This window comes from Centroberyx gerrardi, chromosome 5 (assembly GCF_048128805.1).
Source record: "Centroberyx gerrardi isolate f3 chromosome 5, fCenGer3.hap1.cur.20231027, whole genome shotgun sequence".
NCBI lineage: Eukaryota > Metazoa > Chordata > Actinopteri > Beryciformes > Berycidae > Centroberyx > Centroberyx gerrardi.
The window spans coordinates 9,472,501-9,487,091 of record NC_136001.1 but is presented as its reverse complement, the minus strand read 5'-3'; the positions used below and the strand labels follow the sequence as shown (position 1 = coordinate 9,487,091).

The following is a 14,591-nucleotide window of genomic DNA, read 5'->3' as shown; positions in this document are numbered from 1 at the left end:
TTGCTAGACATTTTGCAGGGTTTTTGGTGCTTAAAGGTGCGCATGAATGAATGTAAATTAGAGTGGGAATTTCCGTATCATAATATGAACATCTCAAGTGCGCATTTTGCAAAAGGCCACTTATCCCTGCACAGAATCAGCAGAAGTGGTCTTTTAAGTCAAGGTCTGAATGTTCAACTTCAGGTCATTGTATGTACCATCATCACCAACACCACCATGATCATCATCGCCATCATTATGGCAAGAAATTATGACAAGAAAAATATGATATGAATCACAGTTTAAACCACAATTGCAATATTCTGTCAAATAATCGCATTTTGATTTTTTGGTCAATATCGTTCAGCCCTACCGCCAAGACTCACCTGCTTCTCTGGAGAGCTGCATGAAGGCATCCACCCCCTTCTCTCCGTAGCTGCCCTCCGAGGCCACGGTGGAGACGTAGTTCCAGCCCATGGCCTTGACGATGTCCACCATGGCCTGGGCCTGGAAGCTGTCTGGCGGGACGACCCGGGAGAAGAAGTCGTACCGCCGGTCGTCGCTCAGCTCCGGGGCCGTGGACGCATAGCTGATCTGGGGGATCTGGAGGGAGAGAGGGGAAGGAGAGAGAAAGAGGGATGAGTTAGGATGGAGGGTGGTCACTCAGCTCTTCTGGGAGATTTGGAAAGTGTGTGTGTGTGTGTGTGTGTGTGTGTGTGTGTGTGTGAGTAAGAGGGAGAGAGAGAGGTTATCTTAAGAAATTATCTTGCCAGAGGGGCGACAGCTCAAATTCCCAGAAAGGAAAGTCTGCATGGGGAAAGTGAGTATAAAAAAAATAAAGGTTAGAACCAAAAGGGGTTATTCACAGTGATGCCATAGGAAAACCTTTTTAAGTTCTACAGGGAACCTTTTATCTATTGCTTCTTCAAACAACTAAATACAATAAAAAGTAGTCCTCAGGATGTGTTCATAACCTATAGCTAGGCCTCTCAGGCAGTCCAACCAAAAATTAATCCTCAACCTAGAGTGTCTTGGTTAGAAGCAGCAGACACAACACGGAATATCACCATATTATAATTACAAGTGACACTATAAGACACACTGTTACACACAGCTACAAGTCAGCAGGCTAGGCATATAATAAACCTGTATGCAGCCAAGGATACATACTGTTAGCACAGGTTCACCAGGTAAGCCTGCAGTGTTTAAACTGTTGGTTAAGCTTTTATCAAAACCAGGTCACATTGCTGTGACTTTAAGAACATTTGTCTGCATTCAGTATCCCGAACAACCTTAAACAGCAAGAAAAGAACCATATCAAAAACCCGTTTTTCTGGGAGTAAAGAACTTAAAAAGGTTCTTCAATGGCATCAAGGTGAAGAACCACTTCCACCTTCAATACTCTCTCCTCCCTCAACAACAAGCCCTTGAGCAAGGTGAACCCCCTAAACCCTAATCTCCACTAGAGCTGCTCGGTGGCCAACAGAAGAAGACTGTGGTGCTGGGCAACTCCCAGGTGTCGATGTATGTAACTGTATGAATGTGAAGTGGATTGTTGGTGAAAAAGAGCAGAGATGCTCAGCAGACCTGGATGAATAAAGGTTGAAAAAAAGATCTCACGGAGATATATAGATGATAAGCTGAACTACAATATAATATAATCAATTTAAATGAGTTCAAATAAAACTAAGTGAAATCTACTCTTCTGAAGTTATGTGCTGTAAAAAACGTTTGTATTCTACATTCGTAGTACAAATAGCCTGGTTAATTTTAATTGTCTCCAGATGTCAAAAAACAATTCAAGGTTTAGATCAAATAAAGAAGAAAAAACGTATGAAATGTAAAGAGAGGGAAGACTGCAGGGGAGAAGAACTTTGTTTCAAGGTAGCTGATGAACAGATGCTCCTTCAGTATACGGAGGCAACTGTGGCATAAATTATTTAACTGGAAAATGAGTTTGGTTAAGGCAAATTGTGACTTTACCTCAGAGCCGATGCTAATCTTTAAGCATACTTTCACCATAATTGAAGAAGTTCAGACACATGAGAGTTATCTCTGCGGAGATGCTAGCAAATTTTGTCTGTTTGCTGGAAAATTAGTTTGACACGGCAAACAGTAAAGGTGCTGGCGGTAATTACACAAAATCTGTGCAAGGTCAGGGATTATTTGATCTCTGTCCATCAAGGTCTTTTCTCGTGGCGAGTAAAAGTTAAATTCTATCCCGCTGGAAAAACTCCAAGAAATCCCCAAAGTTGTAAACGCCCCACAAGATATTTTTTTTCCAATTAGCCTTTTGATCTCTTGGGACGAGAGACTCATGCACACGTGGGTTTTTACATCTGGGTTAAAATTTTGATGAAAGCATGGACTGTGCTGAAAAGCAGTGCGCTCTGTCTGGGCGGCGCATGGCCTTGAACTTTAAAATATCACTGACTTGCTTACTTCCTTTAATCTAATCCACTCCCAGGATTCCCTGTCAGTCCGTGCGTTCAAAAGAAGCTGGGGGCAGAGCCTTCTCTTTCAGCGCCCCATCCCACTGCAGCGAGCGTCCTGCCCTTGTCAGGGAATCAGACGCTGCCTCAGTATTTAAATCCAGACTCCAATTTATTCATTCAGCACAGCCTACAACCCCTTTTAACTCTCAGCTGCAGTCTGTCATTCACTTCTCCTGCAGGCCGCCTTGGCATTGCCTTGTACTGCCATGTCCACACACACACACACACACACACACACACACACACACACGCTCTGACCCTATTTCTTTGAGTTTGTGATAAGGTTTCTCTATTTCTTTTTTTTATTATCGTTGTTTATTATCTGTTTTATGTCCTCTGTTTTCTATAAAACATTTTATGACAAGCCTGTTTGCTAAAATGGCTCTATAAATATACCTGACTTGGCAAAATGCCTTTACTCCGAATGCTCCTTCAAACACCAGAAAAGTTGTAGTGCTGTTACTGTATGTTACTATAAAGATGGATCAGGGAAATTAATTTCTTGTTTTGTTTTTAGATGTCTGGGGGATGTTAATGATTTAACTGACTTCATTAAGAACAATGTGGACAGGGAGATACTTAATTGTCCGTTTGTGAGGAAACGTCTCCCTAACTTGTATGTTCTGCAGAAACTTCAAATTGGGGAAAAAAAACATTTGAGTTGAGAAAAACATTTATTCTAAGGTGCCAATTGACATCCATGCACATCGTGATAATGCATCAATCAGTGGTTCAGCTTAGTCCCTAAAACGGAAAAGAGAGCTATGTCAGCTATCAGTTACAGTTGAAAGCGAAAGTGAAAACGTTTTTCTGCAAAACACCGGTGTTACTGACAATGGGAGGTCGAAGTTGGGCTGAAAACGTTGTCGCACCCCTGCAGCAGCTCACGGTCCACTGCCTTGCTCAGGGGCATTTGAGCCGGGGTTTGGTGCACGATGGCTGTAGGATAGCTGTAGTATTACCCACATGAAATGAGAGCGCAGTTCCAGAGCCGGAGGTCTTTACCAAAGTGTGGTGGTTTAATCGCTGTGTCCTTGAAATGTAGCGGAAATGTGTTTAAAGTTTTATGGCTTCTGACTCAAGATGTCACAAAGGCCACCTCATCTGGCCTGGAGGGATAGATGCTGCAGCACGCCCACACACACACACACGCCCACACACACACACACAGCCATAGACAGACACACACTCTCTCATCACACACAAACAAACACACATAAAAGCACTGTCCTGCATATACACACAAAAGTGAAAGTGAAAAGCACACATATACACACACACACACAGACACAAAAGCACTGTCCCACACATACACAAACTAAAGCACAGAGAAAAGCACACAAACACACGCATGCACAAACACACACAAATACACACCCGCAGTGTGAGGTAATTTTCTGCTGAATCTGAGGTAGAGGCCTAAGGCATTGAAAACACAGTAAAACCGCAGGGAACCAGCAAACACCTTCAGCCTGCTGTTCCTCTTCTATTCTGCACCATTCTCCTCTCCTCACCTTTGCTGTGGCCTCCCGACGCACACATACACACACACACACACACGCACACACACACACCCACACACATACACACCGATCTCCTCCCCGCCTTTTGGAAATTTTCTCCATTTCCTGCTCACTCTCCCTCACAAACCTTCAGTTAAATGACATACACAGGTAAGAACACACACTTGCGCAAACAAGCAAACAACTTCACATCTCACACACACACACACACACACCAAGATATTGACAGCAGTGACATAGCATGAAGTTGGAGCATGGCAACCTTGGTCTCTGTATGCAAGAATTAGATTTGAAAAACATCCTTATTGACCACTTCAACTTAAAAATCGACTCAAAAACAAGTCCTCCACCCATGAACAGAAAACAAAAAACAAACACAAACAAAACATAGGAAAAACAAAGACAGTCAAGACAAAAAAGACTACATCAAAAAGTAATTGACAAGTTGCCATCATCCCATACTATACGTAGTGACTCCCCAATGCCTCTATGTGATCTGAGTTGCCCACCGGTCTATTGTTGGCATGCTCCACCTGAGGCAAGCTGCCAGCAGACCAGTGGTCATAGTCCGTGGTTACACCTGTCTTTTCAATGTGACTTCAGCAATCAGAACTGTCAGATCAGATCTCAGATCAGGTCGCATGTCGACACATGACACTTATATGCAAGCTCTGTGGTCAGATATGAGATTGGATTTGTTTTCCCCGCGCAGTATTAGCTTATAATCAAGACACATGACGCTGTTTGCAAAACAAGCTCTTCTTTTGTTCTTGTTTTTTAACATTTTTAGCAGTAGAACTTGCAACAGGCAGCAATTTTTGAGGAGGGTGCAGCGCAGGCGTAAGCATGCTTTATGCACAAATCATATTCCTCAGCGCACTGGAGTGGAGACGTTGAGAGTCCACATCCTGGATCTGGTTCTTCCTGGTCATCCAGATGGCCAGCTTGGCCACTCCTGACAGGAGGTTTACCAGGAGCTGCACTGACTTCCTCCCTGGCTGTATCTCCACCCGAAAGTGAACAACTCAAAAGAAAAACCTTACCCAAGTCCTTGAAACCATCCCTCAAGAAGCCTAAATATCCCCCCCAACTGAGAACACTGAATGAACAGGTATGCCACTGTTTCCGTTGCTAAACAGAAAGGGCATCCCTCCCCAGTGTGAGGATCCAGGCGAGCCTGGAGTCTGATCGTACCTACTGTCCCATGTACAATCCTCCACTGGAGGTCAGCCATCCATTTCTCAATGAGTGGCTTGTACCGCCAGCAGCCTTTTGGGGGAAACTTCTGCACCAAGATACTCAGTCCACACTGCAAAAACTGACAGACTTGTTAAGTTATTTTATCTTGTATCCAGACTTATCAAGCTTATTTTAGGATTTTTTTTTTTTGTGTGAAATCATCTTGTTTCAGGACATTTGCTTGGTAAAAGTGAAATTGTCTTGGAGAAGTGTCTTCATTGTTTTCTTGAAATAATTCATATTGGCATGTATCAAGTGAAATTAATTGAAACCAGCAAGATTATCTGCCAGTGCAGTGAGATAATTTGACTAAAGATATCATGGAATAAGCTTGATAGGTCTGGAAACAAAATAAAATCACTTGACAGTGACTTGTCATTTTTTTGCAGTGCACCTCGACACCTTCATCCTTGCCAGCCAGTGTAAGTGTTACACATTAACAAAGATGTATGCCGCTTCCTTCCCTACAGTCTCAACTCCCCCAGCTGTCGGGTCCTAAAAGACAGGATCTGCCCCATTCCCTCCAGCCACTCCCCCACAGCAGGAGCAACATTCAGGGACGGGAAAACCTAAATCACATTCATCATCCCATTGGTCAGAGAGAGTACAGTTCTCAGTAAAGAGGCGCTGGCAGGGAGGCACAGACCTCGAGGACCTGATCCTCTCTCCAAGCGCTCCTAAAGAGGTTGATGCTGCCTTCATCAGGTGGCCCGGCTTCACGCTGCCTGCCTCCCGCAGACTGGACCGCAGGCTGGCAAGTGTCAGAGTCCTCATCCTGATAAAGGTATTGAAGAGCAGCGGCTTCTCAAACAGCCACTTCCCCAATGAAACATCAAGTACCCGGGTGGCCTTAAAGCAATATTCTACTTAGTTTTAACACATGGGGGTTATTCAGCACTTGACCGCCATGAAAACCAGAATATAAACTATTCATCAAGATCAGATGCAGCTGGACGAGTTTGTAGCATTCAGATTAGACAATAGACCAATGGCTGCTTTGTTGTCTTAAAAGCGGGATCTGTTGCTGAATATGGGAATGGGAAGTAAGAATCAGAACGCTACAATCTCGTCCAGCTGCATCTGATCTTTGCGAGTAGTTCATATTCTGGTTTTCATGGCGGTCAAGTGCCACATAACCCCTATGTTAAAACTCAGTGGAATATTGCTTTAAAGACTTGCCATGCTTTCAAGACCAATGTATAAAATGGCGTCCGGCCAGTCGTGTCCACCTCCTCAGGCTGCAGCAGAAACAGCTGCTTGTCAGAGCCAAGGCTGCCCAGCAGACGAGAAGCGTCCAGCCAGCTCAGTCTTTCCTCCAATCACTGACAAGCACACACACACAACTGCCACACCGATGACCAGTTTTCTGGGTGTTGTATCATTGTGGTGACATTTTAACCCACACACACACACACACACACACACACAGTAGGTACGCAGTGATGGACATTGCGTACAGGTTGATCACAGTTACTGGAAGCATCGCCATAATCTCTGTCCATTATCCTGTCTCTCACGCTGACAGAGAGAGGACAGCTACCATCGACACCGAACACGAGAAAGAAAGGACGAAAGAAGGCAGGGGAAAAAGAAAGAAAGGAAGAAAGAAAGAGGGGAAGAAGAGAGGTATAAAGGGACAAAGGAAGGAAGGAAGGATGACAACCAGTGGGTGTTACATAGGGATAAAGAAACGAAAAGACAGACGCAGTGAAGGAAGGAGGAAAGAATCAATGAAGAAAAGAAAGAATCCCCATTATCTCCGTCCATTACGCTGTCCCACACAGTGACAGAAAGGAAATCTGCCACCTACGTACGATGAAATCCCCCAAATGAACCTTGGAGAAGTGAAGGCGCAGACTAATGACAAGACCGATAGGAAAGAAAGAAAAGAAAAAAACTGCCAGCCATTACAGGAACCGCATAGCGAGAGGACTTCACCCCGACATGGTCCCATCGCTGTTGTCAGAGAGATGAGGTGATGCTACTTTTGGCTTTCTCTTATTCTCTTCCTTTCCATTCTCACATTCTCACTCCTTTTGTCACTTTTCTGCCTGCACATCTGAACGCCCCAGCTGTGACAGACAGATAGTATCGTATGAAAGCAGCACATTATCCCGGAATGATGTGGTTTGGTGAGTGTGTGTGTGTGCGTGTATGTGTATTTGTGTGTGTGTGGGTGTGTGGTTGGTGTGGGACAACTATAAAAATGCACCGTGCCATCCAACTGAGACACCAGAGATTTGTTCTGTTTCCCCAAATGAAATTCTGATGTCAGGTACAACAAGCACACTGTCCACTCGCTCGCACTCTTTTTTAATTTAAAGGCTACAATGTTTCAGTCCTCAGACCTTCATCAGGTAGAAATCTTCTTCACCAACAGGGAGTGACGAATCGAAACAGCAGCAAGTGAGCGCTCTGTCTCAAAAACTGGACTCACCAAGTTTGATCTTTTGCCTCTCTCATCCCTTTGGTATCCTTTGGTATAAAGTGATCACTGACCATGAAACATGAGCGTGCTATGTGCAATTTACTGAGGTCATGTTATTGACTGATTTCTAGATTCTGAAGTTCAAACGGTTTTCAAACATTTACCTCTCACTGCCATTTAGAGCCATCGGAGCTTTAACTTTAACCCACCCCACATCCTAATATTCCAGAATATGAGGTAAAAGTTAAATATGAACCTAAAACATAGGGAAAACATGAATATGAATATAATATTAACTGCTCTGTGGACCTTTCTCAGAGGCACTTTCAAGGCTGCAAAGGCAAAATAACTTCCAGCGCATTTGTTTCATTTTTGCACCGAGACCAAGAAATAAAGGCAGGAACAAAGATCTGGCGTGGCGAAGTCTAGCCTCCACCAACCTGGAGCTAACCCCAGCTCAAATGATTAATTCATGGCTGACTGTTTCAAGGTGAGGAGAATTCTCTCTCTGTCTCTCTCCCCCTCTCTCTTACTTTCTCACAAACAGAAAACACCCTCCTCAGCCACCCTGAGACGAGAGGGGGCATCAGTAAGTTGAAACATCCAGTGTTTGCCTGCGGGAGTGTGGAGGGGTTTGGAAAATCCCCAAAGAGCTAGCGCAGCACGCTGGCGCACTGGACTGACCTCCCTGGGACTGCTGGGGGCGTTCATTGGGGAAGTGTTGGGGCCTCAGCTGAATACTATGAAAGACCACCTGGTGAGTCCACAGAGAGTTAGGAGGGTGGCAGGGGAGGGGGTGGGGGGGTGTCCCTGTAGTGCCAGTGTCAGCAGAAACTGACTACAGAACTGAAACTGAAGTCTGTAGTCAGTTTTCAAACATTTACTGACTATAAGAGCATAACCGTGTGCTCAGACCGAAAGATTCATGAGCTACAAAAGCGGCCAGCAGTCATTCATTTTAAATGAGAGCCGGTGACGAGGGGCAGCCGGTGACGAGGGGCAGCCGGGCCCGGTGGCAGCGGCGAGCGGCACGATGCCAGCGACCAGAGCGACGAGATGAAGTTGAGTTGAGGTTAACTTTGTGCAAATTAGCAGTGACGCGCTGAAGCAGCAACCAATTACATATAGGGATTTGATTTTCTCCCCGCTGTAAACATCTCGCTATGTACTAAAGTCCCTAGCAAATGTTTGTTCCATATTGACAATGGAGGAGAAGCTGATTGTTTCTGTCTCTGATTTCCTGGAGCTTTATGATCCATCGTTGTTTGTTTGTTGTATTGTGTACTGAGAGCAAAAAACCAGGACAAATTCCTTGTGTGTGGAAACATTCTCCGCCAACAAATCATTCTGATTCTGATTCCGATGTTGCAATGCGCACATAGCCGAAAGTAAAACAGCATTTCGGAATTTAGACAAGGTACATTTTGCTAACCAAATAATTATTTAGTAAGGAAATAAAAATGTATCAATTAGCATACAGCAAAAATAAACAAAAAGTCCAAAATTCATTCTTTTTTACCCTGCACAAAAATATAACAGTTTTATTATATTTTAGTAAGTTTAGTTTAGTAAGTTTTAGTTTTTAAAAAGTCTCGTTTTTATTTGTATTTCAGTTCACGACAATGACTTTTAACACCTATTTTTCGTCTCAGTTTTATTTTACGATAACCTTGGTGAGCAGCAGTGCTAGGCACAAAAACAAAGATGCCATGTTCTAGTAAAACCTCTCTCTCTCTCAACAGACCAAATAAAAAATAAAAAAAACCTGTATGTTAGAACCCCATAGTTTGGCAGCAAACCAAATCTCCCTCCACTCTCTGTCCCTCTGATAGATTGGGATCATAAGTGGCTTGGTCATCCCTCTCTTCCTCCATCATACCTGCTGGCATCCCTCTTTCTTCCCCCGGACAGGGAAAGGTCAGCACCTTGACAACCTCAATAAAACACAACCTGAGCCAGAATGTGACAGTGGCTAAACCCTGCATTGATCCGAGACACAGAGAGAGAGAGAGAGAGTGAGAGAGAGAGAGTGAGAGAGGGAGAGAGAGAGAGAGAGAGAGAGAGAGCGTGAGAGAGAGAGTGAGTGAGAGAGAGAGAGACAGAGAGAGAGAGTGAGAGAGAGAGAGAGAGAGAAACAAATACATCCCAAGCTGGAAGGTGACAACAGCTAAAGCTGCATTGATCCGAGACAGACAGCAAGAGAAAGGAAGAAAGAGCGAGACACTGAGGGAGGGAGAGGAAGGGATAGACAGAGAAGACAGAGGGATTGACAGCAAAAGAGAGAAACATAGGCGGGGAATGAGAGGAAGAGAGACCAAGACAGAGAGAGAGAGAGACAGAGAGAGACAGAGGGTGAGAGAGAGAAAGGGAGAGAGAGAATGACAGAGTGACAGAGAGAGATCCAAAATTGATTCAAGGGGCGAGGAGCTCTCTACCTGACTGGAATATGAAAGTTGGGAGTCATACAGACAGAGACCGAGAGAGAGAGAGAGAGAGAGAGAGAGAGAGAGAGAGAGAGAGAGAGAGAGAGAGAGGGGGAAAAACAGTCTAGGTGGCCACAGTGATACAGGGAACACGGTTATTGACATTTCCATCTGACATTTCGGCGTGCCTCAGATCGCGGAGGACTTGAAGTTATTGACCTTCTGCTGAACGCTGATGTCTATTAAATGAGTGTGTTTGTCTGCGAAGACCACGGTGTGATTTGTGACGGTTGGTATTGCTCGTGTCCCGTGGCCTTTGGCTTCCATATACAGGCTCAAGTTTTGGCCTGTGGGGCGGTCCGAGCCGCTGGTCATGATGTCAAGAGACTGGGTGTGGATAAAGGGAGGCAGGATGAGGGGAGATTTGTCATTACTTACAAAGTCACATTCTATCTCTCTGTCTATCTACCTATCTATCTATCTATCTATCTATGCGTGTGGGTGTGTGTGTGTGTGTGAGAGAGAGTGTATTTGTGAGCATGAGCATGTGTATGCAGTGTGTATGGAGATTTTATCAGTACTACTAACTACTACTGGTTGTCTGTGGGAAGCTTTAACCTGAATTGATTTAAATTATTATTGTTGTACTTATTATCCTGGGATTCAATGGAGAGTTTTTGTGTACCATGGACTAAGAATACAAATCTCTGGAAACACTGAGTACTTGTTACTTTATTTTCAATTTTCCCTGCAGGAAAATGGTTGAATTTATAAATATTGGCACAAAATATCAGCTGTTGGTGCCTTCAGTCTAAAGATATCAGTAGCGATATCGGCCTTAAAATACCCATATCGGTTGAATATTACCCTCTACCCATCCCTGTCTGTTGTAAGCTCAAAAGCTAGACTCTAATATTAGAAAAATGAATAAAAAAGGAGAGGTCTGTTTTATTGTTTGCAGGCATGTTATTTAATGAGAGCTTTACAAGAGGCAAATGGCTTCTAAGACAGCTCAAGACTGAGGTACTCATTCATGGAGAACTCATTGTGTGTTTGTGTGTGTGTTTGTGTGTGTGTGTGTGTGTGTGTGTGTGCGTGTGTGTGTGTGCGTGTGTGTGTGTGTGTGTGTGTGGCTTAAAGGAAAAATCACAGGCCAAGCCGAGGGATTATCAACATATGAGCTTTTCTAATTACCATGGCGACCACAGCAGCTTGCTCTCCAACAGGACAGCACTGAACCTTAATTAGATAGATTAAACTGTGTGTATGAGTGCATATGAGTGTGTGTGTGTGTGTGTGTGTGTGTGTGTGTGTGTGTTTGAGAGACAGAGAGAGAATGAGAGAAAAAGAGAGTACAGCTGGGTTTCCATCCAAGTATTGTTTTTTTTTTTTGCTATATATTAAGTTACAAACTCTGTATGGAAATTGCAAAATTAAATAAAACTTCCTCAATATCACAAAAAAGTTTTTAAGCTCACTTGAAACTGAATTTTTTTTTGTTGATAATAAAATCATGCCATAGATTGTGATCAAAACACATTTGTCAAATACATTAATAATGTAAGCTTGGCTTGATTGGCCGAATGAACAATTTGAGACTGGATTTGGATTCCCTGAAATGTCGTCTGTAAAATATCTGCCAACCACAACCTCCCCGAAATGTCATACCTGTTGCTCTCATTTATAAAGAACACATTGTGGTGTATGAGTGTTAGTTGGCACATTAGAATTTTGCCAAGTGCATTTTTTTATTTTGTCTGATCATTAAATATGGCCAACGACACCAAAGAACAATAACAACTTTCTCATTATTAGTCAGTTCTTGAAAGGGTTAGGGTTAGGCTTTGTTTTGTTTGTTTGCTTTTTTTTTTACAGTGATGAAGCCTATTTATTCTTTTCAAAGAAGCTGATGGACATTTCCATTTTAGTTTTTGCAATGGTTCACAAGTTTGTGCAAAATTTGATTGAAGTTGGATGTATGTGCTGAGTCTGTGTGTGTGCTGAGTTGCGTACATCTCTGTGTGAGTGTAAATGTGTATGTGTGCATGTTTTTGTCTGTGTGTGTGTGTGTGTGTGTGAGAGCATCTATGTTTGTGATCTTGTAAATATGTAAATATGAGTGCATTTGTGAGCATGTGTACACAGTGTGTATGTGCATGTCTGTGCATGTGTGAGCCTGCGTAAGTATGAGTATGTGCAACCGTGTGTGTGTGTGTGTTTGCATGTGTGTAGATCAGACCTAAGCTTTTCTGTTACATCATCATTCCAAGCCCTGATTCTCCTTTCTTCCCCACCTCAATCTGTTTTCTTCTCTCTGTCTCTCCGTTGCTGTATTTCTCTCTCTCTCTGCCAGATCTTCCTATTCTCTATTAATTAGCCAGCAGGCCACATCTGGTGCGGAGTTAGACAATGTGATCTCTGAACCAAATCAAGTTGACAGGCCCTCCGCAGCACATATGGTACAGAGCACAGGGGCTAGCACTGAAGCGCTGACCGGACGTCACTCACCAGTAATAGGCGTGTGTATGTGTGTTTATATGTCTGTGTGACATGTTATATAAGTAGGCTACTGTTTGCAGAGTAAGAAATTTCCGCATCCCATGCGCCAAATGCCAATAACATTTATCTCTGGCAGATAAATCAATAAGAGTCACAAGCCACACTGGCCGGTAAAGCTTTACAATAACATTTGAATGCCTTGGCTGTATACAGTCTTTGTGCTTTACCTGTTCTCAGACTTTGTCCCTGCTGGCCACCATACACTCTCTCTGACTGTGAGCCAATCAAATAAAAGCAAAATAATGGCTCTGTATCAAACAGGTTCCTGATTGGCTGCCTGTTATGCTGCTGTACACTAAGTGTTAGCGTCTAAACTTCTGTTTCTCCACTGTCTGGATGGTTAACTAGCCTAACATCAGTTGAAACTTAACGTTATTCCCATGTGGCAACACATAGTAGCAGGTGTAAGGCCACCAAAAAGAAAAAACATGAAGAGGGAGGCCCAAAAGCACCATTGTATGTCGCTTTATTGAATGCTTTACTGAACGCTTCACACAGCATCCCTCGTTGTGTGGTTCAATTGTGTGGCTGCCACAGCTGGGTGTAATTTTCAGCCGCACCACAGGGAGCGATCACCATAATGATCACTGATCGGTAGAGCATCATAGCAGCCAGACTGCAATAATATGGCTCAACATTTCTGACTGACTCAGCGTAAATCCAACACTACATTGACCATAACTATGTCTCACTGAATAAACCAAGATGGCCGAGCATCATTTACAATTAAATAATTCATTAAAGAATTTGTGAAAATGTTGTCTTGGATAACCTAAAGATGGCAAAAATTGTACAGTGTGAACCAGGCTTTAAAGTTTAGGGAAAATGTTGGTTACAAATGCAGTTTGTTGTAAATGTGTGTTACGTAGGACTGTGCCAAATCTCTGTGATTTGTGATTTCACTGGCTAAACTGGAAAATAATTACATAATAAAAGATGAATTGTAACACAATTACAGACTAACAAATGCTGCTTTCTGGATCTCACAATGAAAAAAAAAAAAAAACATGGACAGAAACAATTGTGTTCAACTCAGCACTTTTCCACCTTCACAATAATGCAAAAAATCATCGTCTGTTAAATATGGCTGACGCTGAAACCCTTGTACATGCATTTGTTTTGTCAAACTCGATTACTGTAACGTCCTGTTTTCTGGCCTACAAAACTCCAGTATTAAAAACCTTCAACGCGTACAGAATACTGCTAATAGAATATTAATGAGAACTAGAAAATTTGGTCACATCGCACTAGGGCTGAAACGATTCCTCGAGAAACTCGAGTAACTCAATTACTAAAAATCATCGATGCAAATTCTTTGCATCGAAGCTTCGTTTGATCCATATAACTATATACACACTCAGTGTTTCGCACGGATGATTATTACTGTTGCACAACGCGCTGGAGAAAGAGAGAGAAAATAGCGAGGGGCGAAGAGAAGAGACAGGCCAGAGAAAACGACAGAAAGTGTCCAAAGTTTCGGATCCAGTGTTGCCAACTTGGCGACTTTGTCGCTAGACTTAGCGACTTTTCAGACCCCCCTGGCGACTTTATTTCTCAAAAGCGACTAGCGACAAATCTGCCGACTTTTTCTGACCATGGGAAGCAATGTTAATGTGTTGAATCCCAAAGCATTTGGCAATAAATTGGTTCGGCTGATGCCGGTTTTCTCTACTTGCTTGTCTAATCCAGAGAGGTCTGATGATCGCAGCGCTTCCCACACACAGCGTAGCTCCCTCCCTCCGCTGAGAGCAGGGACTGTAGGATAGGGTCCACTTGTAATTGCTACCGGCGTACGCCGAAACTGGCCGGGTGGGCGGAGTCAGCACTTAATATTAAAACGGGATGAGATGAAGGCTAGTAAAGAATGCACGTTAATTATGGCTATATGTAATGGCTAGTTAAGAACGTAAATCAATATGGTGGCTAGTTATGATGTCCCTAAGTT

At 43.3% G+C, this 14,591-nt stretch overlaps 1 protein-coding gene across 1 annotated transcript in view; it reads right to left on the bottom strand.

Moving 5' to 3' along the window:
- Window positions 1-14,591, bottom strand: part of grm7 (glutamate metabotropic receptor 7) — a 240,736-nt gene that overhangs the window by 155,109 nt on the left and 71,036 nt on the right. Inside the window, exon 2 of the mRNA XM_071915348.2 lies at window positions 366-582. Coding sequence (XP_071771449.1) covers window positions 366-582 — 217 coding nt within the window. The remainder of the gene's footprint in view (window positions 1-365; window positions 583-14,591) is intronic.